General features: G+C 41.8%; 1 protein-coding gene and 1 long non-coding RNA gene across 3 annotated transcripts in view; one reads left to right on the top strand and one right to left on the bottom strand.

Moving 5' to 3' along the window:
• LOC148216499 (uncharacterized) overlaps positions 1 to 22,515 on the bottom strand; it is a 28,620-nt gene extending 6,105 nt beyond the window's left edge. The window contains exons 1-2 of the long non-coding RNA XR_015795293.1: positions 22,442 to 22,515; positions 910 to 1,700 (exon numbers count right to left, since the gene is read on the bottom strand). This is a non-coding gene — a long non-coding RNA (uncharacterized LOC148216499). The remainder of the gene's footprint in view (positions 1 to 909; positions 1,701 to 22,441) is intronic.
• IRX6 (iroquois homeobox 6) lies at positions 608 to 15,753 on the top strand. 2 transcript variants are annotated; one of them, XR_015795292.1, is made up of 8 exons: positions 608 to 791; positions 2,428 to 2,685; positions 4,824 to 4,933; positions 5,436 to 5,743; positions 6,464 to 7,087; positions 10,774 to 10,891; positions 11,165 to 11,279; positions 11,897 to 15,753. XR_015795292.1 is itself a non-coding variant. In XM_088136159.1 (7 exons), exons 1-6 carry the CDS (start codon positions 747 to 749, stop codon positions 10,884 to 10,886), a joined length of 1,458 nt encoding a protein of 485 aa, XP_087992285.1. In that variant the 5' UTR covers positions 608 to 746; the 3' UTR covers positions 10,887 to 10,891; positions 11,897 to 15,751. The 2 variants fall into 2 exon arrangements, 1 of the variants encoding a protein (XP_087992285.1); XM_088136159.1 differs by lacking the exon at positions 11,165 to 11,279 and having other exon boundaries at positions 11,897 to 15,751.
• Positions 22,516 to 23,544: the final 1,029 nt, after the last annotated feature.

The following is a 23,544-nucleotide window of genomic DNA, read 5'->3' on the forward strand; positions in this document are numbered from 1 at the left end:
GTGTAAGCAAGCTTAGCCCTCGGCCCCTCACCTCTTTTTAATGACGCGCGCTCTCCGCCCGTCCTTAAGCTCGAGATATTCCGGGGCTGACTGGCAAAAGATTCGGGATTTTCTCCTGACGTCACCGGCTCCCCAGCCCCGGCTCGCCCAGCCAAGTCGCCTGCCTTGACGCTGCCTCCCTCTGCGCCGGGCGGCTCCCCCTCCCCCCTCCCCAATCTCTTGCCAGCAAACTCCTGGCCCATCCCCCAAACTCTTTGCCCCGTGCTGGGGAGCTGCGGCTTGCTTTTTTTCCTGCCACCCCCTCCAGCCCTCTCCGTTATCTTGGCATCTAGCGATGCTTTCCGGGGAGCTCCGATCGGGATGAGGAGGACGAGGCGACGGGCGGGGGGCCCTGGGGGGGGCGGCTGGAAGCCTCCTTCCCGCAGATGCCCGGCGCTCGCCCGCAGTTGCCACTGACGTGTGGGTGGGGGAGGGGGAAAGCAGCAATAATCCGAAGCAGCGAACTGTAGCGAAGCAGCATAAGTTCCCCACCCGGCCCCCCCATTAAGAGGCACAGTGCGTGGAACAAGGGGGGGGTGAAAAGGTGGGGCGGGAGGAGAAAAGGGGAGATTCGTGGCAGAGGATTTGGGAAGGGGAGGAAGGAAGAAAACGGGGGGAGCCCCCCCCTCCTCCGTCTCACTCCTGGTCCAAACGTTACGATTTGGAAACCCGCGCGCGGACACGCGCATCCACCTTGGCCAGCCGCGATGTCTTTCCCCCAGTTTGGCTATTCCTACAGCGCTTCTTCCCAGGTGAGTCCAGACTTCTGCGGGGCGGGATGGGTGGACCGGGCCGGTTCTTTGGCGAGAGCCCAGGGTCAGCTTTTTCTTTTGGGGGGGGGGATTTAAACACACACACACAGACACACACCATATTTGGCTTTTCTTGGGTGTTTCTCCGGGCGGCGGGAAGGAAGAGGTGCGGCGGCGCCCTTCTCCGCTTTGATCCCGGGACCAGGGTCCGGAGACCTGGGGGGGGGGTGCGCGCCCGGACCCCAGCGCGTCGGCATCTTGAACCTTTGGCGACCGGCGACAGCCTCGCGCTTCACGCGAGCCTGGTTTTCTCATTTCTCCTGTTCCAATTCCATGGATTTCAATAGGACTGGGATCAGCCCCCCCCCCCCCGCTGCTTCTCCCGCCTTCCCCTCTCTCCATTATTCCCTGCCCCTATTGAAGGGGAAGCCGATTTCCCCATTTGGGGAAGGGGCTTGGGGAAAGAAGGATTGACTTTCACTGATCTAAAGCGCCCTTATTGGCGGTGGAGCGAAAGCGGCCAGGTGCCAAAAGGGTTCCGCGTGTAAGCAGACAGGGATCGATCACTTTCTTTCCTCAATCTCTCCCCCCCCCCCACTCCCCCGCATTGATTGGGAATGTTGAAAGTAAAAGTTTGGCCGATAAATCCAGTGGATCGAAGGGTGGTTTTCGAAGAACTTAGAAGTCTGGTCGATTTCGGAGGAAAGACTCAAGCAGGTGGTGACATTTGGAAGATCGGATCTTTCCAGCTCGTTCGACAGTCACTGCCGACTTGAAACAGAACTTCCTTCGGGGATCAGGGAGCTCTCGCCAATCCGGATTAACCGGGACGTTCCGATTCCATTGACTTCAATCCGGGGTAACTGGCGGGAGTCCGGAGCGTCATGGATTTATTGTGAGCGAGATTCCCTACAAATACAATAACGCAAAATAATGGGCGGCAGAAGGCAAATATGGAAACATCGCCAACCCCTTTTAAAGCCCCGATCCATATTTCTCCCGCTCCTCCTCGGATTATTTGCACACCTGAGACCAGAACAACTCTTTTTTCCTTCTTAAAAAAAAAAAAAAATCATCTTGGTGGATTCTGGTCCCCCTCCCCCTTTTTTTTAAATTTCTAATCTCTTTCTACACCCCAGCATCCTTCTTGTGTGAAGCATCCTTCCGCTCCCTATTCAGCCCACCCCTGGCTGAACTCAGAATTTATTCCATTGAGTAAAGCTGCCTATACCGCCCCCCCCCCCCGGGTTTGGCCTGATAATTTGCGGAGAGGGGGTGGTGTCTTTGAAGTTTCTCCCTGCCACTGGGCAAGAGGATGAATCCTCCGGCTCCCTCCGAGTGCTGACTAATTCGGGGCAGCAGGAATTCTTGGATGAGTTTTTGCTTGTTTGGCTGACTTCGGACTCCTTCGCCAGCCCGTTTGTTCTCCCACCTTTATTGCTATCCCTCTTCTTCCCCACCCACCCCAGTTCTCTCGGCCGACTGGATCTCTCCTTGTTCACTCGGAAGGAAGCTTCACTTGGTTTTTTTTGGGGGGGGGGGGATCAGGGCTCGCAATATCAAAGTCTTTGTAATTAACCCCGAACTCCGTCTCCTTCGTCTCTTTCTCTTTCTCTCTTTTTTTTCCCCGGCGCAGATTTTTGTCTCGGCCACTTCCAGCGCCACTTGCTGTACCTCGGGTTCCCGCGCTGCCTCGGACGTCTCCTCGGGGTCTTCCCAGACGGCGACCCTCGGCTGCACTTCTTACGAGAATCGGCTGCTGGCCGGATCCAGGACGGAACTCAACGCAGCCTTGGGGATTTACGGCTCGCCCTACGCAGCCGCTGGGGCCAACCCGGGATACGCCAACTACCTGCCTTACAACGCCGACCCCTCCAGTTTCTATACCGCGCTGGTGAGTGACCTTCCCTCTGCCCAAGGCTCGCTAGAAGAACAGGAGAGGAAGGCGCTAGTCCCTGTTGACCAGGGAGGCGTCCAGTCCTATTACATCTTTGCAACAGAAGGGGGAAGTAGAAACATTCAATTTCCAGGTGGGGCCAAACGGATGTTTACTTTAAAACAAGCCTGTTTCAATTCTACCGCATTTGTGCCTCGGGAGGTCTTGAGGAGCCTTCTCTAGTGAAAACGAGTCTGCTCAGAGGGCCAGACATCCTGGAAGCTGTCAGGGAGTAAGAGCCATTGAAATCTGGAGGACCTCCTACAGAGTCGAGGCTGGCACTTGGTACCCCTTCATTTGGAAGTCCCTGTTTCATACAAGGGGTCCCCATGGACATGTGTAATGGGGGGAATTGGGTTCTCTTAGCCCCAGTAGAACCTTCTTGCAAGTAAATAGGGGTCAGATCAATTTACCCAGAGCACTTCAGTTTCATTCACTTTTATCCTCAGGGAAACTGATTGAATCATGGAGTCGTGGAGAAAAAAGAGAACAAAGAATGGAACTCCGATACTACAGATATCTAGGGATGTTAGGGTGACCTGTCAGTTTCATTAATACTTTGGATTGGAAGTGACTTGGAGGCAGGGGCCTATCCTCCTCCTCTTCTTCCTCCTCCTCCTCCTCCTTCTCTGTGGTCCACCAGCATCTTCTTAAAAATCCATTCCAAAGAATTCAGATAAAAGTACAAATAGAGGGGAATTATATTCTGTTTTGCAAAGCAACAGAAAGAGAGAAGGAGAAGGAGAAGGAGAAGGAGAAGGAGAAGAGCAGAAACTCTCTCTGCCCTGCCACCTGCCTATCAGACATGCCCAGTTCTAAGCAAGCTTACAAATCCTGTTAAATTCAGTGAGATTCAATCACTTTACAATAAGCGATTAGATTTGCAGCTCCAGATTCTGTTGTATAAAGCAAATTCTTATTCATTTTTTATCTGCCCCCATTCCATAATAAATAGTAATTAAGGCTAACTAATTGGACGGGAGTTCAGTTTTAAGATTTTAACAAGGCCACCCAATACTCAGAGGCAAGTCCAGTTGTATTCCTGGGGTCTGGGGTCTTGCCCTTTAATAAGTATATTTAGGATTGCAACTTTAGGATGCCAACTATGAGAATTATGAAAGGGGGAAATCCCATAAAAGGCAGCCCTGCATGAAAATGACAAGGGATATTGTTTTGGGAGTCAGTGTGAAGGGTCCAGCTACTGCCATGCAATCCTGTTGTTCTTCAGTCACTCGGTCGCTTCCAACTTTCCATTTCTCCATCATTTCACCAAGATGGTCATCAAAGGACAACCACTGTGTCATCACTGAGAATATCTAACAACCTTATCTTCTACCAGCCTCTTTTTCAATTGGCTTTGATCTTTCAGGATCTTCTCCAATGGCTATTGCCTTTGTATTGTTTAGTATTTAAGTCTTAGTTTCACGGCAAGTGTTTCCACTGAACAGACTGGCTGTACTTCATCTAGTGTTCAAAATCATATTTTTTTCTTTATTCAGTCTTTCTAATGGATCAGTTTTCAGTCATATGTTACAACTGGGAAACATCATGGCCTTGATAGTATATCATTATGGTTAGTGCATATCTCTGCACTTTAATATTTTGTATAGATGTGGTGTAACCTTTCTCCAAAACAGCAGACCTCTCCGTTGAATCCTTCCCTAAACTAAATCCCAGGATAGATTCAAGTGTGATTAAGTTAATAAGCATAGCCTTACAGGCATATCCCAATTATGCTTGTTCATTAATCTGGATTAAGGAAGGACCGTGGGAAGTGTAACTACTAATAGACATTGCTATTAATGTTTCAGTTCACCTGTTATGTTAAACCATGGTTCACTTAACCCTGCCCTTAAATCGTGGTTTGCTTAATATTTGTTGGATATGTTTAACTGTTTAGATTTGCAGGAGCCCAGATCACAAATCCTGGTTGATAATCCACAATTGGTCATAGGCGTCAAGGCAAAAATGGAACAACCCACATACTAGCTCAGTACAATGTATGAGGCCATCTTCCACATTGGAAATTTGGGGAAAAGAGTTCAAAAGACACGGATGCACACTCTTAGCTTTTTATCTGGTTTTCCCCCTCCCAGAATTCCCAATATGACCTGAAGGACAGTTCACCGGCTTTACATGCAGGCATTGCTCAACCCACAGCAGCAGCCTATTATTCTTATGACCACTGTTTTGGGCAGTATGACAGGTAAGAGATATAGCGCTTAGATCTGGCACCGTAGCCCTCTTCCTCTCCCAGGTGACAAGTGTATGTGTGTTGGTATATGTATTTGTGTGGAAATCACAGAATGTCATTCCAGAATGCAAGCAAGGGGCCAGGCTGTGTTTCCAGGCATGCTAGCCTTGAATATAAGAAAAGGCAGGGGGTCCCCAAATCAGAGCCTGACTGGGAGAATGCGGGTTGCAGTCCAGCACATCTGAAGAGGGTCAGATTGAGGAAAATAAGTCACAGTCTAACCCCCTCATCACTAAGAGAGATTCAGTGTATTGTGCAACCCACAACCCAGCCCTAAATGAGATAAGGAGAAGGAAGAGAGGTAGAAGCCCATCAGGCTAAGCCTGTCATATGAATTCAGCCATTTGGAGTTGTGTTTCTTGGGACAACTTGTTTGTTTGTTTGGATAGTCTGTGAAGCTTTGTGTTTTGCCCTTGGAAGAAGCCATCTCAGCTCATCTTCTTCTGACTATTAGGTATGGAACGGTGGACTTTGGCAACTCATCCAGACGCAAGAATGCTACCCGAGAAACCACCAGCACACTGAAGACATGGTTATATGAGCACCGAAAAAATCCCTACCCCACCAAGGGTGAGAAGATCATGCTGGCCATCATCACCAAGATGACCCTCACCCAGGTCTCCACCTGGTTCGCCAATGCCCGCCGGCGGCTTAAGAAGGAGAACAAGATGACATGGTCTCCTAAAAATAAAGCAGGAGATGAGCAGAGGGAGGGAAGTAAAAGGAACGGGGAAGACTGCAGCAGTGAAAATGAAGACAAAGGTAAGAGCAGAAAGGTAGTATCATTTTTTCCCCCTAGACATGGGAGATAAATTTACATTACACAATATAAGGGAAGTTTCATCCTAAAGTCCTTTGGATACAGCATCTTACACTCCACGGGAGTCCAATGAGATGACTTCAGAAGTTCTACAAGTATGGTTGAAATCAACCGTTTTCCAAGAGTTCTGAAGCTGGGACCTTCCACACATTCAAATGCCCCTATTCTAATTCACAATTAAGCAACTTGAAGCCCCTTAGACAGTGTGTACTTCAGCTCCCATCAGACCTTGCCCAGAACAGCCCCTTAAGGATGATGGAACTTGCTATCCAACATCTGGAAGGCACATGTTCCCAGCCCTGACTTAGAACTCCTGTTCTGGGTCATTTTTTAAGAGAATATGTTATTTCTTTCTTTGCCCCTGTCCCTGGCATCTACAGATAGAGACACTTTTCATCTGATCGTAAGGTTCTGTTTTTAAGTATTATGACTCAGTTTCCTATCTCTACAGGAGAAAAACTGACCTGTCCCCTTGGTGGGATGATGCACCTGAACTACATTAGTGCTTAGGAAAATATGTCAGCTTCATTTTGACTGTTTTGCAGTAGTCCCCAAGGAACCAAATTACTGACATCTCTGCATAAAACCAACTTGACTTGCGCTTAATTTCCGTCTTAAGGTTACTGTTTTCTGTTCTTTATTCCTTTTATTTCAAATGTTAGACCCCAAAATCTGCAAAGAAGAAAAGGAGCTGCAGCTGAGTGATCTGGAGGACTTAGATGAGGAGGAATCAGACATGAAGGCTGAAGATGAGCTGAAGCACCTCCATCAGGATGGCCTCATAATTGGCAGAGAATTGACCGAGTCTGAGAAAAGCAGCTGTACTGGGAGCCCAGCCAGTCATTTTCATGCCTTTTCTTGTGCCAAGCAACATTCTCCTATTACTGGGGACTTTCTTGGCTACAAGGGGAACACCATAACAGGCAGTCTTGGAACTCAAGGCCAACTTTATGAAGCTCCAGAAAAGCCCCGCATCTGGTCCCTAGCTCATACTGCAGGAGCCAACATGATTGTGGGGTCCACCAGCAACCCTGCTCAAAGGACAGAGAGCCCTGATTGTTTGCTGCTCAGGGGAAGGTGCTCTGGGACTGACGGACAATGCAGTGAAGGAAGGCCACTGGGCAACCTTGTGAGAACACAACCCATTCATGATAAGGCCTTGGAAGAGCTGCCACAACCAGCTAAGATCTTTAAGAGTTCAACCTTCAACCTGCAGTCCATTGCACTAAACTATGCTTCATACCCTGTGCTAGGGGAGACATGTCAGTATGCAGCTGGAACAGAAGGTAGTTACCTTGGGAACTTTTTCTTCTTCTCAAACAGTCCTCAGTTTGATAAAAAGAAGTTCATGTGAAGTCTGGAACCCCAACACTGATGTTTAAACTCAGGAGAGACCGCTGAACACTTAGCCATTTTCTGAAGTAGTTATCGGTCTAACGTTCTCCACTCAGTTTGGGAAGCATGAAGGAAATATGCCAGCCTACTTATTTTTAAAGAGAGCTTAAGGAAGCTTAACTCTTGTTTGAAGAAATCTTTGACAAATAGGTGGAGTTGCACAGAGAGAGAGGTTGCAATAGCCAGCTGAGTTATAACATTTTTCCTCCTCTTTGCATGCAAAAATGATGTAGATACAGGAGTTCTGACATTTAACAAAATATCTGGGCTAATACAACATTCTCACCCTAATCCAGGTTAAGAAAACACAAATCCCATTTTCATATAGCTTCTTATGGCCAAAGAAACTGTATTGAGTAGATTCGCACTTCATTTATTAAGATAATGATTGGGTTCCCATAATATGCTGTTTTTTTTAAGCCTGATTAGATCACTTTTTCCCCCCAACCTGATGCCCTCCAATGTATAGGTAGTCCTCACTTAACAACCATAATAGGGACCGGAAAATTGCTTGTTAAGCAGGGTGGTTGTTAAGCAAGTCACCACATGACTGTGACCAGACCCAATTTTATGACCATTTTTACAATGGTCATTAAGCAAATCACATGGTCATTAAGTGAATCACATGGTCATAAAGCAAATCCAGCTTCCCCAATGAACTTTTTTGCTGGAATTTGCTTAACAACCGCAGCGATTCGCTTAACAACCGTCATAAGAAAGGTTGCAAATCGCAATCATGTGACTGTGGGGGTGGTGGTGTGACAGTTTGTAACAGTTGTAAGTGTCAGAACAGGTCATAAAGCACTTTTTCCAAGGCCATCATAACTGCAAACTGTCATTAAATGGATGGTCATTAAGCAAGGATACCTGTACTAGAATTCAACTTCTATAATGTTCCAAGCTGATCACTTGATAGTTTCAGTATTGATTTGAAATGAATTGTTGTACTTTATCATTTGGCTGCAGGATGCTGAGAAAGTCTTTTTATATAGTCTGTTCCCCTTTCTCGCGGAGTTATCTAATTATCTTTCTGAAGCTTCCCAGAGTAATTTTGGAGCTGGTGGTTTAGAAATTCAGTATATAAACCTGTAAAGACAGATCACATCAGCAGCTTTGTAGGTCAACTTTGGAACTGCACAGAGGAAGACCGTGGGTGGGAAGAAATCTGCAGTCCAGGGTCTAACCCAGAAATGTATCTCTTTAGCTACAGCTCTGGTGAAATGGGCTAATGTAAGCTTTAAAACCTGATGAATGGCTTGCACAAAATTAAGTCTGACTTTTGTTGACTGATGTGGGGAGAACAATCTTCAGCATATAATTAGCAAATCAATATTTCACACCTTAAATTAGGGGCAGGCAACTGATTTGCTTTTCTTAAAAAAAAAAAAAATTCTATCTTATATTCTACTTGCTGTTGTTGTAGCTGTTTACCCCTAAGGATCAGTGGGAAATTGCAATGTGGTCTTTCTACGGTTTGCCATCAGCCTTTGGCATATGGTTTCTGTGGTTGCAAAAGGACGTTGGAAGGTAGTAGGCTTTGGTTACCTTCTCTCCCCCAAGAACCTCAATAAGAAACACCCCAACTGCGGGAAAATTCTATCTTCCACCCTTCTGAGGCATAACACAACTTTTGAAGCAAGGGAGCATGGGAATGGAGGACTTGGCATAGTCTCCTTAGATTAAGGAGTTCCTCAGTGAAAAATAATAGTGGCTCCTCCAAAGTTAATTTGGGCTGTTGTTGGCATCTCACCAGTTGCTAAATGAAACCCAAAGTCTGTTGCTTAAGGTAGCTGCTGAATAATAGGGCAGGATGCTATTAACTTTAGAAGTGAATATGTGTAGCTCAGGGTTGAACGGTGGAGTCTTTGGGGTTCTCTGAGCTTGGTTGTTTTCTTGCAAACATTTCATTACCTGGCTAAGTAACATCTTCAGTGCTAGAATGGAATGGGGTTTGCAAACCCCATTCCATTCCATTCCATTCCTGAAGATGTTACCTAGCCGGGTAACGAAACATTTGCAAGAAAACAACCAAGCTCAGAGAACCCCAAGAACTCCACAGCTATTAACTTTATAGTTAGCGCTGTATCGTGCTCAAAAGCTAAATTAAGCTGGGAGAGGGTGGGGTGCTTGAGCAACATTGGAGATGTCTATACAGCTGATATTGTCTATAGTTGCTCATTCCTTCTCTTGCACCAGTTCTGGGCTGTCTTCTAATTTTACATGTTGGATGTTGTCATCCAAGTGTCCAAATATATTCTATATTTATATTTTAGTGTAAAATATAAATATAAAATAGACCAACTGTATGAACTATCTTCAACCCAGGTGATGATAAATGGCTTTAAGTTGGGGAAGACTTTAACTTTCCCTTAACTTTTGTTTTAGGATCCTGCTTTGAAATACTTAAATAAAGCCTCTTGGGCATTCCAAACATTTGACAGGAAAAGAAAAACAGTAAAAAATTAAGTTTAATCCCAAATTTACTTTGTATTTAAAATCTCTGCAGGCATTTAGGTGAAAACCCTCCCAGAGCTGTTCCACATGTATAATGTGATCTATAAATAATAGTTCCAAAATCCATTAAGCCAATTCACAATTACAATAAACAGTAATATTATTATACCTTGGCCAGAAAAAAAAAAAACTAGCAAAAAGTGATAAATACTTATTCAGAAATCTTTTGTACGTTTACTTAAAAAGACAATGAAACAGAAAACAAATGAGTATGTAGGGCTTAAAAAACCCTTGCAGTAATAGGCTATACTATATTGGAGTTTATACAGAATTGTATTGATATCTCTGTTGTTGTTATTTTATTCCTCCTCGGCCATCAGTTCAGTTGTTTCTACTGCAACACCATTTTTGCAGTATGTTAAAACATCCCTGTACATCTTATTTTTTTTCACAATCCATTCTGAATCACTTTGGTTTGTGTTTCGTGGTTGGGAAGAAATGATCTCGGATAAGCAAGTCGTGTTGGCATATGGTGGTCAACCTTCCTTGAGAGTCACATGGCCAGCGCCTTGGTCTCTGTATCTGGAGACCTGGAACAATCAAGTCAACCTACAGATGTGACCTTCTCTAAGGAATTGTTTAGAGATGCAGTAGGGGAGTATCTGAGAGTAAGTTCATAGAAACAATTATTTGGGTACTGTTTCATTATAGCTTGGTGTTAATGGTAGAATGCAAAAAGGAACACATTCACTCAGAGAAACTGGGATGAGCTGATTCCAAAGATCTCATAAGTGAATCCTTAGTTCCAGCAATACTTATGAAAAAGTACTTATGGAAAAATGGAGAGAAACTTACCAATCATCTCTGTCTCACTCCAAATCTTCTCTGGCGTTGGGGTCATTTGAACAATGCAGAAGATGATGTAGAAAGGAATATGGACCAATGAAAATTGTCTGTCCTTTTGTATTCATAAATACCTCTGTGACTTCAGGGTTCTTCTGTTCGAGGAAGGACTCCGTAAACCAAAGGCTACTTTGTATATTTGAGCGTAGCCTAGAATTTATGGTTGAGGTAGAATTTTCATCTAAAGCTGAGAGAAGCTTTTGTTCCTCTGTTATGTCAGGATTTCGGAGGAGCATAAGAGCTGCTCAGAGTTCCCTGGATCTGAGTGATGTTTGTCTCAGTCAACATAAAGAAAAACTGAGAACAGCTTTCAGGCCAGTGCTGAAGAGGTGAAAAAGGTGAGTCAACGATGCTGTTATATAGTGTGGGGAAAGGACTTGTGACCTACCTGATGTTGAACTAGTTCCCCACATCCCTGATCACTGGCCATACTGTCTGAAAATGGATGGAAACCAACATCCAGCAACATTTGGAGTCTGAAAGGTTTCCTCATCCAGGTTTGAAGCATAGATACCATATGTAGTGGTATTGTTTTGTTTTGAGTTGTTACTTTAATAAAAGGCACTATCTTTGCAATTCATTGCATGCTTTCTCTCTCTTTTTTTTTTTAGGCCAGAAAATGCTATTAGTGGACTTATTCTCATCCTAAAATAGGGGGTTTGGGGAAGACTTCATTAGGACATGAAAAATAGGAAGAAGAAAGGAAGCCAACAAAAGCAAGACAGGGTACAGAAGCCGAGAATAAGCAATATTATTCAATCTGTTATTTCTTTCGATAAAGTGTTTTCTTTAAAAGAACACTAAAGTGTCTAAATTTGACATTAGCGATTCCTGGATTAGACCATTTATAATGTTCTAATCCAGTATCTGGACAAGGTCTATACATTTTTGGTCGATACATTTTAGTGATTTTGTTTGATTCACAAAAGATCAGATAAGAAACTACAATTTAAGAGATGAATGGGATATTCTGTACTGGCATAGATAACAGAGGGCTTCACATCGTTCCCTGTATTTTAAACATTAAAAGCCCAAAACAAAGTCAAGTAAAAAGTAAAGTAAAATTCGAGCACTTCAAGCAATTGGGACTGTCTGTAACTGTAATGCAAATGCTAATGTACTGGAAGCCTTACCAATAATGACCTGTTCATTTAAGACTGTATTTTTCAAAATCCAAGTTCAAACCTGTCTGCCTTCATAACAATACATTTGAGAAGACCAGGCACTGCTTACCAGCAGAGGAGTCCTCATAGCTCCTTTACTAAGTGCTCAAGACTGAGGTTCCTTTGGCAGAAATGCATGACTTTTACCTTTGCTAATGGGGCTCCTTTTCTGTCTTCCAGGTTGATGAAGTCCAAGATGCTACTTGAACTTCTCAAGAAGGTATGGGGACATCAGGCTTTCAGGGAAGACACCCACCATCTCCAATGTGAATCCTCTCTTTGTCTGTTTTACTCTTTCTCTGCACCCTTCAAAGCATGAATGACTTTTACAGCTTCTCATGTCAGTGAAAGAGAAGAAATAACCTTATGTAAACACAACTTTCACCAACCAGAAAACATATGTAGGGATTGGTTTTTCTATATTATATGGGCATATCTCATGCACTGAGTTTGTCATCAAACTACATTAATTGAAGTATGACTCTCCAGTAAAATTCCACAATTGTATTTTGAATTTCTGAAAGATCTTGGCTTCTGTTGTAGATCTGTGTTGTTTTCTGTACAATGGAAATTAACAATGTGGTTATGGAACCAATCTCTTTCTTTCTTTTTTCTTCCCCCAAATATGTATGGGTTGTGTGGGGGTTAACATCCTTCCAACTGGTCCTCATTTTTTTAAATACTTTCCCCCTCATTTTTAAATTAAGTGTGCTTGTATGTCATGTTTCTTCAGAAAGAGTCCTTTCCTAGTTCAACCTGCACATTTGTTTATTATTGGCCTTGTATAAAGATATTGCAGAAAGTATTTTTAAAAGTCTCTAATTAAAAATCCAACAACTGAATGCTGTTGAAGAAAAGTATAAAATTCAAGGGATAGGAAGTGTGTGTGTGTGTGTGTGTGTGTGAGAGAGAGAGAGAGAGAGAGAGAGAGAGCACGCACTGAGATTCATTACTATCAAACCTGATTGGTCTCTCTGAGTTTTGTTTCTTATATAATTTTTCAAAAATCCAGTCTAGACAATTTCCTTATCGATATATTTTTCCCACTATCAGTCTACATGGTTCTTTCATACTTATTGTATGCTCACAATTACCGTGTGAGGTAAGTTCAGCTTGGGAAGAAGTGTCTACTGAACCTGCATCAGAATATGAGCTTTATCATTGTGGCTGGGTCCACACATCACACGGAATGATAGTTTTTTAAATAACGTAACCCGTGGGGAGAGCTGGATTAGCTATGAATCACGAATCTGGGTTCTTCTCAATTGCTTTGAATAGTTTTGTACCAGTTTTGTGTTTTTGCATTCCTCTAAATCTGATCAAGTTGAGGCCAGAGCTAAACAAGGGTAGGAGCAGGCCTCCAATACCATGGACAGCTCCAAGACCATCAACTTGCTCCAATAAAGGCCTGGAAAAGGCTCAGGCCTGAAGAGAAACTTTGGTGAGCGTGGTTGCCCTCAAATAGGTAGGGTTTATTTACTGGCCTGGAGTGCCATGACCTCATCTTTTCTTGACTGGGGTTCTTAGTCAACCAATAATACTGTACTCTTTATGGATAACTCATCCTGATTGGCATGACATTTTGTTCTGTGAATATATGACTGGCTTGTCAACAGGGGCAACAACATTTCCTTTAAGGCAAGGAAGGGATAAAGTAGGCCACTCTTAGTGGGTCATCATCCTAGTTCAGCTAAAAGAGCATTATCACCCTTGACAAAGTTGAGACAGAATAGAGGACATCACTCTGCATTCTTTTCCCTTAATTAAAAGTGTCACCAAACATTCTCTGTGCAGACAAATAAGCCGAGCTGAGGCCAAGGGAAGAATGTAGCCTTTGTTCCCTGAATCACTGGGAGCAATGCCCATAATTTAATCACTGTGCTAATTAAGAGGTCATCTATAGATCAACCCAATACTAGCTTTTCTCCAAGTTCACGAGGGTCAACATTTTACAGTATGTCATTTGTGATCAATATTGTCCAATGGGTTTTGCTTTCATAAATCAGTGGGATTGATCCTGGTTATTGAGTAGAGACTGATACATTGACTGGAGGGAGGAAAGGAGCAGGAGTTGAAGGAGTGAAGTATGGAGGAAATACCAGGAGTGGAGAAGGCTGAAAACGTATGTCTTCAGGCCAGAAGCCTCAAAATATTTAAGGCAGATTCATAAGTGTGTAACTGATGTATATTTGATTACCATATTCAGGATAATTTATAGCTCTGTGGATGGACCCTTTCCACTAAACACATTTTTGTTTGGAGAGAGATGAAAGGACTGATCCAAACAAATATGCATTATTAGAAACTGAAATTAGCAGGATGTATGTGCATAGGTAGCCTGTACTGCAATCCTCAGTCCAGAAGGAAGCTGCACATAATTCAGCAAAATTTAGGAGTTATTCCAAAAAGACATCTAAGTGTTAGGTAATCCAAACGTCCAAACTCCAGAAAGCATGCAGGAGTTGTCATTCCCTTTTATGATAAAGACCCCCAGGAAACTAAGATGTCAACATGCATAGCAATGTCCAACCTTCCTCCTCCAAATCTGCAGTAGAATGTTTCAATATCAGCCTAACTAAGCTCTATTTTTTTCATGGGTCTTTCCTACTCTGCAGAACTTCCATGCACAAACTCTTCAGGGATCCTACTCAGAAAGACTAGACCCACTTTAAAAATGTTGGATTCACAACAGCCATAATAGATGGCCATTTAGTTTCCTGTTGCCAAATTATTCAATTTTTGGGGCCTCATAACGGAAATGGAATCCTGACTCTCCTGAATAATGTCTGTTTTATAGATCATTTCAATTGTGGTTGTAATTTTTTTCACATAGTCGTCAGCTGCCTTGAAAGTTCATTCTGGAACGCACACAAATACTCACAATACATTTTAGTGCATTTACCAAAGCAATAAAAAGTAAGCAGAAATATTTGGGCTCTGTGGGTTTGTTGAGGGCCACCTGGCCCTCAAGAGACATTATGGATTATCAGTCATTACCAGCAGAGTTTTATAATGTCTGAAGTTAACTCAGAAGACAATCATTGCATTAAAAAGCAGTTTCTTGGTTTGGCAGACACACACTGAGAAATCTATATACAGGCATGTTAGAACTGCCCTTCTGTTACAGGAAACTGCAAGAGTTTAAAAGAAAGATCGTTCATGCAAACACCCTCACATCAAACAAGGGGCCATTTGGTGATATATGTGTACACATATACAAACCCATTATTCTTAATTTAAATCTAACTCTATCCAACTTCATAAGTTGCCATTCATGTACACAGACATGATTTATTCATCCTTTCTGTTATCTAGCCCCTTTCTGGCATCCTTTTCGGAGGAGATCAAGGAAGAAACAACCCAAGCTGAGGACTGACCTGCAGTTTGCAGGCAAAGACATTAAGCTGTAGAAAGATAAACATTATTTCAAGTCAGATTTAAAGGATTAGTACTTGTATTAAAGAGTATTAGCCCTATTCAGAGGCTTTTGCAAGGCAACCTTCTTGATTTCTCCTCCCATTCCTTCTCCAGAGTTACACTAGGTATATCTTTATATTCAATCAAAGGGTTCCATTGCTTCCTCTATGCACTGAAAGCTAGAAACAAATGCCAGTGGATCCAGCTGTTTAAAGCCCAAGACCATCATTACCCAATGCAATGCATAACACCTAGCTTACCTTGATCCCAGAAAACATATCAGGATTAGGCCTGGTTAATACCTGAAGGGGAGACCTCCAGGGAATTCTAGGAGTATACACTAGACTGGGAAACCGTAGGAAATGTGTGACAAACCGATATCATATCATTGCCAAAAAGCCCAACCTGAACAGATTCATGAAGTTGCCAGAGTCCAGCTTGAATCCTGATTTTATGAACATAGATCCTGTCTGACCTGAGATCACCCAAAGAGAATACAATATATTAAACCAACTTCCAAGGTACAAACATTCCTTTGGACTGATATGAAACGAGTGCTCATTATTTTGTTGACTGTGATGGAATGGTTGGATGAAGGCCGCACTCGGGGAGATAAGCATTTCCTTAGCCCCCAACAGGAGCGTGGGAAGGTTAAGAAGATGAGACTGGCACCACCCTGAGGAATTCACGGTGTTTTGGCTTGCTGGCCTGGGAAGTTTAGATTCAGTCTGGAGAGATTCTGTCTTTGAGGTGGAAGCTAATAAACGCAACAGAACTGTATCTGCACTGTCTCGTGGAGTTCTTTGGGCTGAACCTGACATCAGTATCTCCAGACTGAATCTAAACTTTCCAAGCCAGCAAGCCAAAACACCGTGAATTCCTCAGGGTGGTGCCAGTCTCATCTTCTTAACCTTCCCATGCTCCTGTTGGGGGCTAAAGAAATGCTTATCTCCCCGAGCGCGGCCTTCATCCAACCATTCCATCACATCGACCTTGATTATAAGATGCCTTTATCTGTAAAACTATAAATACAGAAAATCCAAGCAGTGGGGTTTAAACACTAGATCTATGTGAAGCAGTTGCAGGTGGCTTTGAAAAAGGACTTTGTGCAACTGCTTCACTCAGGAGTATTTAACTTTGCAAGGTATAGCGGTGACAATATTTGTTTTGTTGAGATACATTGCATTGCTTTGATTGCTTACTCTGGCCCACCCCAGCAGTCAAACAACACTACTATGCTGAAGGTGTTGGACTAGGAATGGGGAGACTCCAATTCTAGTTCACCCTGAGCCACAGAAGCTCCTGAGATGACTTTGGTCCATTCATTCTCTCTCAGCCCAATCTACTTCACAGGGTTTTGTTGTGGGAAGAAAGAAGAGGGCATGGTTATGTATCACACTTTGGGCTCCTGAATGAAAAGTGGGATATAAATCTAATAACTGAAGAATTCCACCATCTCAAGGACTTACCACCCTTGAGCATCTCCACTGATTTACAGCCTGTTCTAGGGAAACCTTTGTGAAAGGCCAAGTTCCCACAGAGGAATCCCATATGAATTGCTCTACAGTTCTCAAAACATTCATATACATGCTTGGAAGAGTAACAGTGGTAGAGAATACAGAATTGCATTCCAGTTCAAGTAGAAAGCTTCTTGTGCAACCTTGAGCTAGTCACTATCTCACAGTTGAACCTACCTCACTGGGTGTCCTAAGGATAAAATAGGGTGGGAACAGGTATGCTACCTTGAACAACTTGGAAGAAAAGTGAACTATGGATCAGTCGCTTTGATCTTTAAAGGTTTGATGTTCAGAGAGGAAAGTGGGAGGTTTTCTCAAGATGGACCATTACTGTTGACCTTAGACCCCAGCAAATAAATATAGAAGCAACCAGAAATCGCACCTCCTACCTACTCTTAATTCCCATGGCATCCAGTTCTTCAGCCAACATGACAACCATTTCCAGTTGTTGTTCTTGGTAGAATTCCAACTCTACTGATTTTCTTTACAAAGATTAATTCAAGAAACATTGATTTTAGAACATCCTTCACATACAACCTGTGAAGTCTGATGAATCAACAACTGAATTGGGGGACCTATCGGGAGTATTTTAAGATTTGTTTTTATTCCCCTCCCTCCACTTCTCTTCTTATTAAAGGTCAGACAGGCCTTGCTACAGATTATCCAGCTATCTCCAATTTCCCTGCAATCTGTCATACCAGCAAGATATGTATCGCAAATCTCTCAAAATATAATCTTTTGGAATCATATTCTGAATACTGTTTTGATTAAAAATCAGAGCTAGGACTGATGTGGAACTAATATGAAAAAGACTAGATGTGCAGTGAGCAGACGCCTTCCATATTTAATAATCAGAATAAACTAATAGGTTCAGCCAGCTTGGTCTTGTAAAAAAGAAAGAAAGAAAGAAACCACCGTGCATTCATTAAACCCAATGATTAAATTTGTTGGAAGATCTTTATTACATAGCAGATTTTGAGACGCAAAAAGGGGAAAAAGCTGGATAGATTTTCCAGTTTCCTCCATCCTGTTTCATCCTGCAGAGCTTGCTTATTCCAGAAATAATGCTTTAGAAGTGGTTTCCTGTTCTCAGAACAAAATTAAGTTGTATGGCAGGGAAGGGAAATGTATAGACCTCCGAATTATTAAAAATTACTTGGAACTTGAAACTTAACAACCTCTGGAGGGCCACAGATTTCATAGTTTTTATATGGACTGATTTTGCTAGGTATGGGATTTTAAAGGATATCACTAGTCTTTAATAATATCACTAGGAGGACATTTTCCTACCGTCTATTTTTAATGAAAACAATGTGAGGTTATTATTAAGCCGAGCCCAAGGTGATTGTATTACCTGTCCATAAACCAATTAGCTACAACTAAAGAGAAGTTGGCATATATAAAATCTCAACTGAAATTATTATATTATTATTACATTATTAGATTTTATTATAGCTTAGGTCAGCAAAATAACAACAACAATAAACCATGCAGAATACAGAGAATGATAACAAATGTTTTAGCAAGTATCATTAGATTCAGAAAACATAAGCAACCAGCCAGCGAGCAAGAACTAACATGAGATGATCAGCCACTGAGAAGTTGTGGAGGCGGCTTGTTCTGAATGTGTAAGAACCTTGCTTTCTGGCTTGTGAGCTCTTGTAAGGGATTGCCAGCAAAACAACATGGGCATTTCCATGAAATCATCATTAGAGTTTCACTTGACACTACTTTTCCTCCCTCTCGATAGTAGAAAGGAAGACCAATGTCAGTATTTTTTTTTCTTTTTACCCCTTATTACAGTAACATCCCAGAAGAAAAAGAGCCTGGAAAACTAAATTAGTAGGATCTGAGTTTTACCATCCTCCATTTTAAAGATTTAAGGATGTAAAGAGCAATTCATTAGAGTAGACATAAATTCCATCCTACATGTTCTGAAATAATTGACTTTTCATCTATAGCTAATCAAGACTTCCTTCCTTCTTAAGATGCACACTTAAATATTGGGCTTGATAGCAATTAGAGCGTCAGTCTGAAGTTCTGTTCTTTGCCATTTTCACCTCTAGCACTGCAAAGTTTCCAAAACTAGCTATAGATTAATGGTAGTCACTGCCCCCAAGCAATGGCATAGAATTGATGGCATATCATGCCATCCCCAGCAGAATTTCTCTGCCCTGAAAGAAACATCAGACTTTACCCTCCCTTAATTTTGTTCCTCCCAGGCAAAACTGAACTTATTTCAGCTCAGCCTAACTCTGAAATCAAAAGTCAGCTTGAATGAACATGTTCTGGAAGATCATAAACTCAGTCTTTGGTGTATCTCCAAGAGAAAATATTCAGAAGGTAGATTTCAGTAGACCTTTCTCATTTCTTTTCTGTAGTCCAACCTTGGCATATTTTTGAGAAAGGGAGTATTCCCAGTTGATGTTAAAACAATTACTGGAAGTAAGTAGACTTAAGTAAATAGTCTCTTGAGATTTTCTTTTTTAAAGTTTTGAACCAAATCTTTGAGTTGAACTTAGAAAATAGTAGGCTCTCTTCAAAGCCATGGGGTTTCTGGTATTAATTCCCACAGAAAATGGTTCACAGTATTGACCCTTCCAATCCATCATAAAGGATAACTTTGCCAAACCTTGAATGAAATAGCCTGATCTCAAAATTATGTTGATATTGATGATGGTGGCTAAGTTTTCACCCCAGAGAAAAAGTCAGAAATGTCTCATCCAATATGTAGAACAAAATCAGCCCTGGAGACTTTAAGACGTCATTATATTGTTCTATTTTGTTATTTTTTTAAGATATAAAAGCAAGACTTTTCTGTTGGCTGGAAACATTATCTTCCGGGAAGGAACTTTATCTCTCTAGTTGCCATGTCCGGATGTAGATCTTCTGCCTTTGGGGATGCAGGGAGAGGGAAGAACTCCAAGGTTAGATGGAAATTTACAGATTTATGGGTTATCATAGTACATTGTTTCCCAATTAGCAAACATGTGGCTGCTTCCTTCCAGAATGTTTCCACCTGTTGCTTCCTCCACCAATCATCTTTTTTTGAAACTCATGCGATCAGAAGAAATGGGAACCTCAGATGGATGCCAACTGGGTTAAACATCCAGGCATGTGCGCGCGCACACACACACACACACAGGCACAGACACATAGAGTTGTTATGCAAATGGAGTTCAGATGTAGATGATCTCATTTGCACACTTCATTACACACAAAGAATGCAAAGAGGAATAAAATAGTCTCTATGGCATTGTATGGAACGTGTCTCATCGATGTGGAATTTCTGGGACAGCTGAGATGATCTTCTCCTAATCCAAGAAGAGGATGCTAATGAACATTAGTCCTAATTAATCGGCACATCCAACAGAGAGCCTGGTACTCAAGTGATCCATGAAAAGGTGGCTTTGTACAAGAGAAACAAGAAGGTTGCTTCAGTCAATCCCTCTTACTGTAGAAGTTCCTCTGCCCTTCTTAACGCCTAAGCTGTTTGGCAAAGAGGGGTGGAGGGGGTCCTGGATGTACTCATTTATTTATTTGTAAAATTGATCTGACCACCTGGATCTAGGCAGCCAGCAGCATTTAGGTATAAAAGCAGGATGTAAATCAGAAAAAAATTAAAATGAGAACTAAAATGTAAGCTAAAAATTACAGAATGAGAAAACCGGTATTGTGATATTCTTACTACCACAGCTAGTCAGGAGCAAATTCAGGCTCAAATGGACATCAAGACCTATTTTTCCAATATAAAGGGGGGGAAAGACAGATAGCTGTTTATCTTTCTGTTGCTGTTCTTTTCCCTTTTTGATTTTTTGAGGAAATCTGCTTTTCAGTGGACTCTTTATTTCCAGGTGACAAGAGGAACATAGGGTAAGGCCAAACTGACAATCTAACAAATGGCCGACAGAATACTCCAAACATGAACCATCTGTGTATAGCAGGAATTATTTTGACCCACATTCTGTACCCCAAACAAGTAATGAATGGTACAAGATGTAGTCAAGTCAATTAACTACAATGGGTGACAGTTTACTCACTTTGTATATTGTGATTGCTTTCTTAAGACCTAAGCACAATTCTGAAATTGTGAAAGACAGAAAGAATTCACTATTTTTTCTTGCAACAAAAGTTAACATGGGACAGAATGTTTAGCTCTTCAAAAGCTGGATTACCACCATGTACGTGTGTGTGTGTATGTGTGCGCGCACGCGCGTGTATAAACTCTGATCTGATTGCTAAAGACAGGCTTAGCATCAATCTAATTTGATCCTGAGCTTGAAAAAAGCAGAGGTCTGTTGACTCTGACTGGAGAAAGTGTCATTTCAGGACTTCAACATCTGCTTATGGATTCTTTTTTATATTGTTGTTACCTGCTGTTCATCTGAAAACAAATTGCAAGCTGGAACAAGGTGGATAACATCCTGAGAAAATTAAATGATTTATTTAATCTGGATTTCTTCCCCCTGCCCCTTGCCCAATCTACTAGGAAGGCTCACTTAAAAAAAAAAATACACCACATGTGAAAAGCTGGGATTTTGTGATGAACAGAAAATACTCTTGTCCTTTCCTGTTTTATGGACTGGGAGGGTCCTCATTTCTTATTTCTCATTAGTTTCTGGAAGGAGCAAAGGTATTCATAACCAAAATACGACCCTATGGATATAGAAAGATGTTTTAGCTATCATTATGCTATTGTTAGAGTGATCACTTATATGCTGTTTCCAATGGTCAAAAGAAAACGTACATGGAAGAAAGGGAAGAAGGAAAGAAGGAAAGAAGGAAAGAAAGAAAGAAGGAGATATCAACTTGTAGAACATCTGCACACACTAGTGTTCAACCATTCAAAAAATTCAATTGGATCAATTTTACAAATCATATCATCAAAACTATTCATCTGAAAATAAAAATAAAGCAAACTTAGAACAGACTATCTAAAGCAGCAATCTAGAGATAATGTTTTTTATATTCATCCTTGTGAAAGTTTGACCTAACTATTAGGGACTGGTAAGAATGTTGTTGCTATTGTCCAGATTGTTGGTTTAAAAAAATTGCCCAAAGCTGTGCATTGATTCATAAATGTAAAGAATATAAAATTGGGGTTAAAAACAAATAAACAAACATAAAAGCAAAATTGACAGATGCATCAACTCAGAAAAGAAAGGTAGCTCTTACAAGTCTTTCAACCATCTTTGGAGATCTTTGACTGCTTGTATCTTACAATATGAAGGTTGAAACCCAATGTATTCACTGATCGTTGTGTTGCTAAGCTGGGATCGCTTTTTTTCTGACAGCTTTTCAACGTTGTTTTCTTTCTAATCTCATATTCTCTAGACTCTTATAAATCTTTTCTATTTATACTATGTAGCAAGATTGTGGTTTGAACTCGTGATTTATAACTTGGCTAGTTTAAGCTCTTCATTAGTCAGTATAAGACATCAGGATATGGACTTCTGACTGTTTATTACCCATTTGCATTTTTATCCAGTTGCTGCGGTCTTAGAATTTTGGATTTTATTACACATTGCATATATTAATGCTAAAATAATTATAGGAACTTGGCCTTTCTTCCTGGAACTTACTTGGAAATGCCTTGAAAATGTAAATAAATAAAACCAGAAATATTTTTATTCAATTTCTTATTCTTATGCTGGTCTATGACCGCGATAAAGATTTGATTTGATTCTTATTCCCAGGCAGACAAATATCTCATGGTTCCTATGCTCTCCTTTTCTTTGCTTTTTCATCTTCAATATCCAGGAAACAGCATTACTTTGATTTTCACACTTACCTCAGCCACCTAACAAATGCAAGGAACATTCTCAACTACTGGAACAAGCCATTACAGGAACCTCTTGGTTGAAGTCTTTCTTAAAAAATGTCTCCTACATGGCAATGAAGCTGCGAGTATCTAAACAGGAAACAGGAAAGATTTTCCTCATTTCCTTTCAATTAGAGCAGTAATGTAATATTTCTTGATACCCTTTAAAGAACCTTGGCTAAAAAGATAATTAAACTTAATACGTAGGATCTGATAAAGGAATCTGATACAACAGTAACTCTGGAGATGTTACTAGGACTTGGAGAAATGTTAGATTTTGGCTCTTCCTCACGTATCAGCAGATAATTGCTGTCTGTCTGTCTGTCTGTCTGTCTATCATCTATCTATCATCTATCTACCTATCACCCTCTCACCTCTATGGGTGGTCTGTGTCTTCCTCTACCAGAGGTCTGGGAGTTTGAGGGTTCTGCACAGGATCGTAGCTGCTCCTAGCCCTGCACTCTTCTGGACAGAAAGCTCTGATGTTGTTCCTGGGATCTGTTGGAGCCCCTCTCCCAGCTTAGGAGTCACGGCCCCGAGTGCTCCTACCACCACTGGAACCCCTTTGGCCTTGACTTTCCATATAAATGGCTGGATAGCATAGTGATTAGAACACTGCCCTTTGACACAGGAGACTGGGGTTTGAATCCAGATGGTACCTTCCTTACCAGTAGGAGACCTTGGGCAAAGACCCCTAACTCTTCACCTGCCTACCTCGAATATGAGAGTGACAGAAACTAAGAGAATCATGCTGGCTGGGACATTGCCTGGATTAACAAGGTCCATGCCAGATGTTGGGGAACCAGGACAATCTGACAATAAGTGGGCTACTGGAACAAACCATACATGGATGAGACAAGAGAATATATATGTGTATATATTTGTGTGTGTGTGTGTGTGTGTGTGTACATAAAATTTCACTGTCCAAAATGACTTTTTATTTTCAAATGCCCTTATTGCTTTTGTTATTATTTAGATGTATCTCCTATATTTTCTTTAGGAGCATAAAGAGGCATCTCCCTCCTCCAATTTTATCCTCTGAAATATCCTGTGAGATAAATTGGACCATGAGA

This window comes from Python bivittatus, unplaced genomic scaffold, assembly GCF_059951505.1.
Source record: "Python bivittatus isolate LINGU-HERP-01145 unplaced genomic scaffold, Pbiv_v1 ctg000190_np1212, whole genome shotgun sequence".
Taxonomy (NCBI): domain Eukaryota; kingdom Metazoa; phylum Chordata; class Lepidosauria; order Squamata; family Pythonidae; genus Python; species Python bivittatus.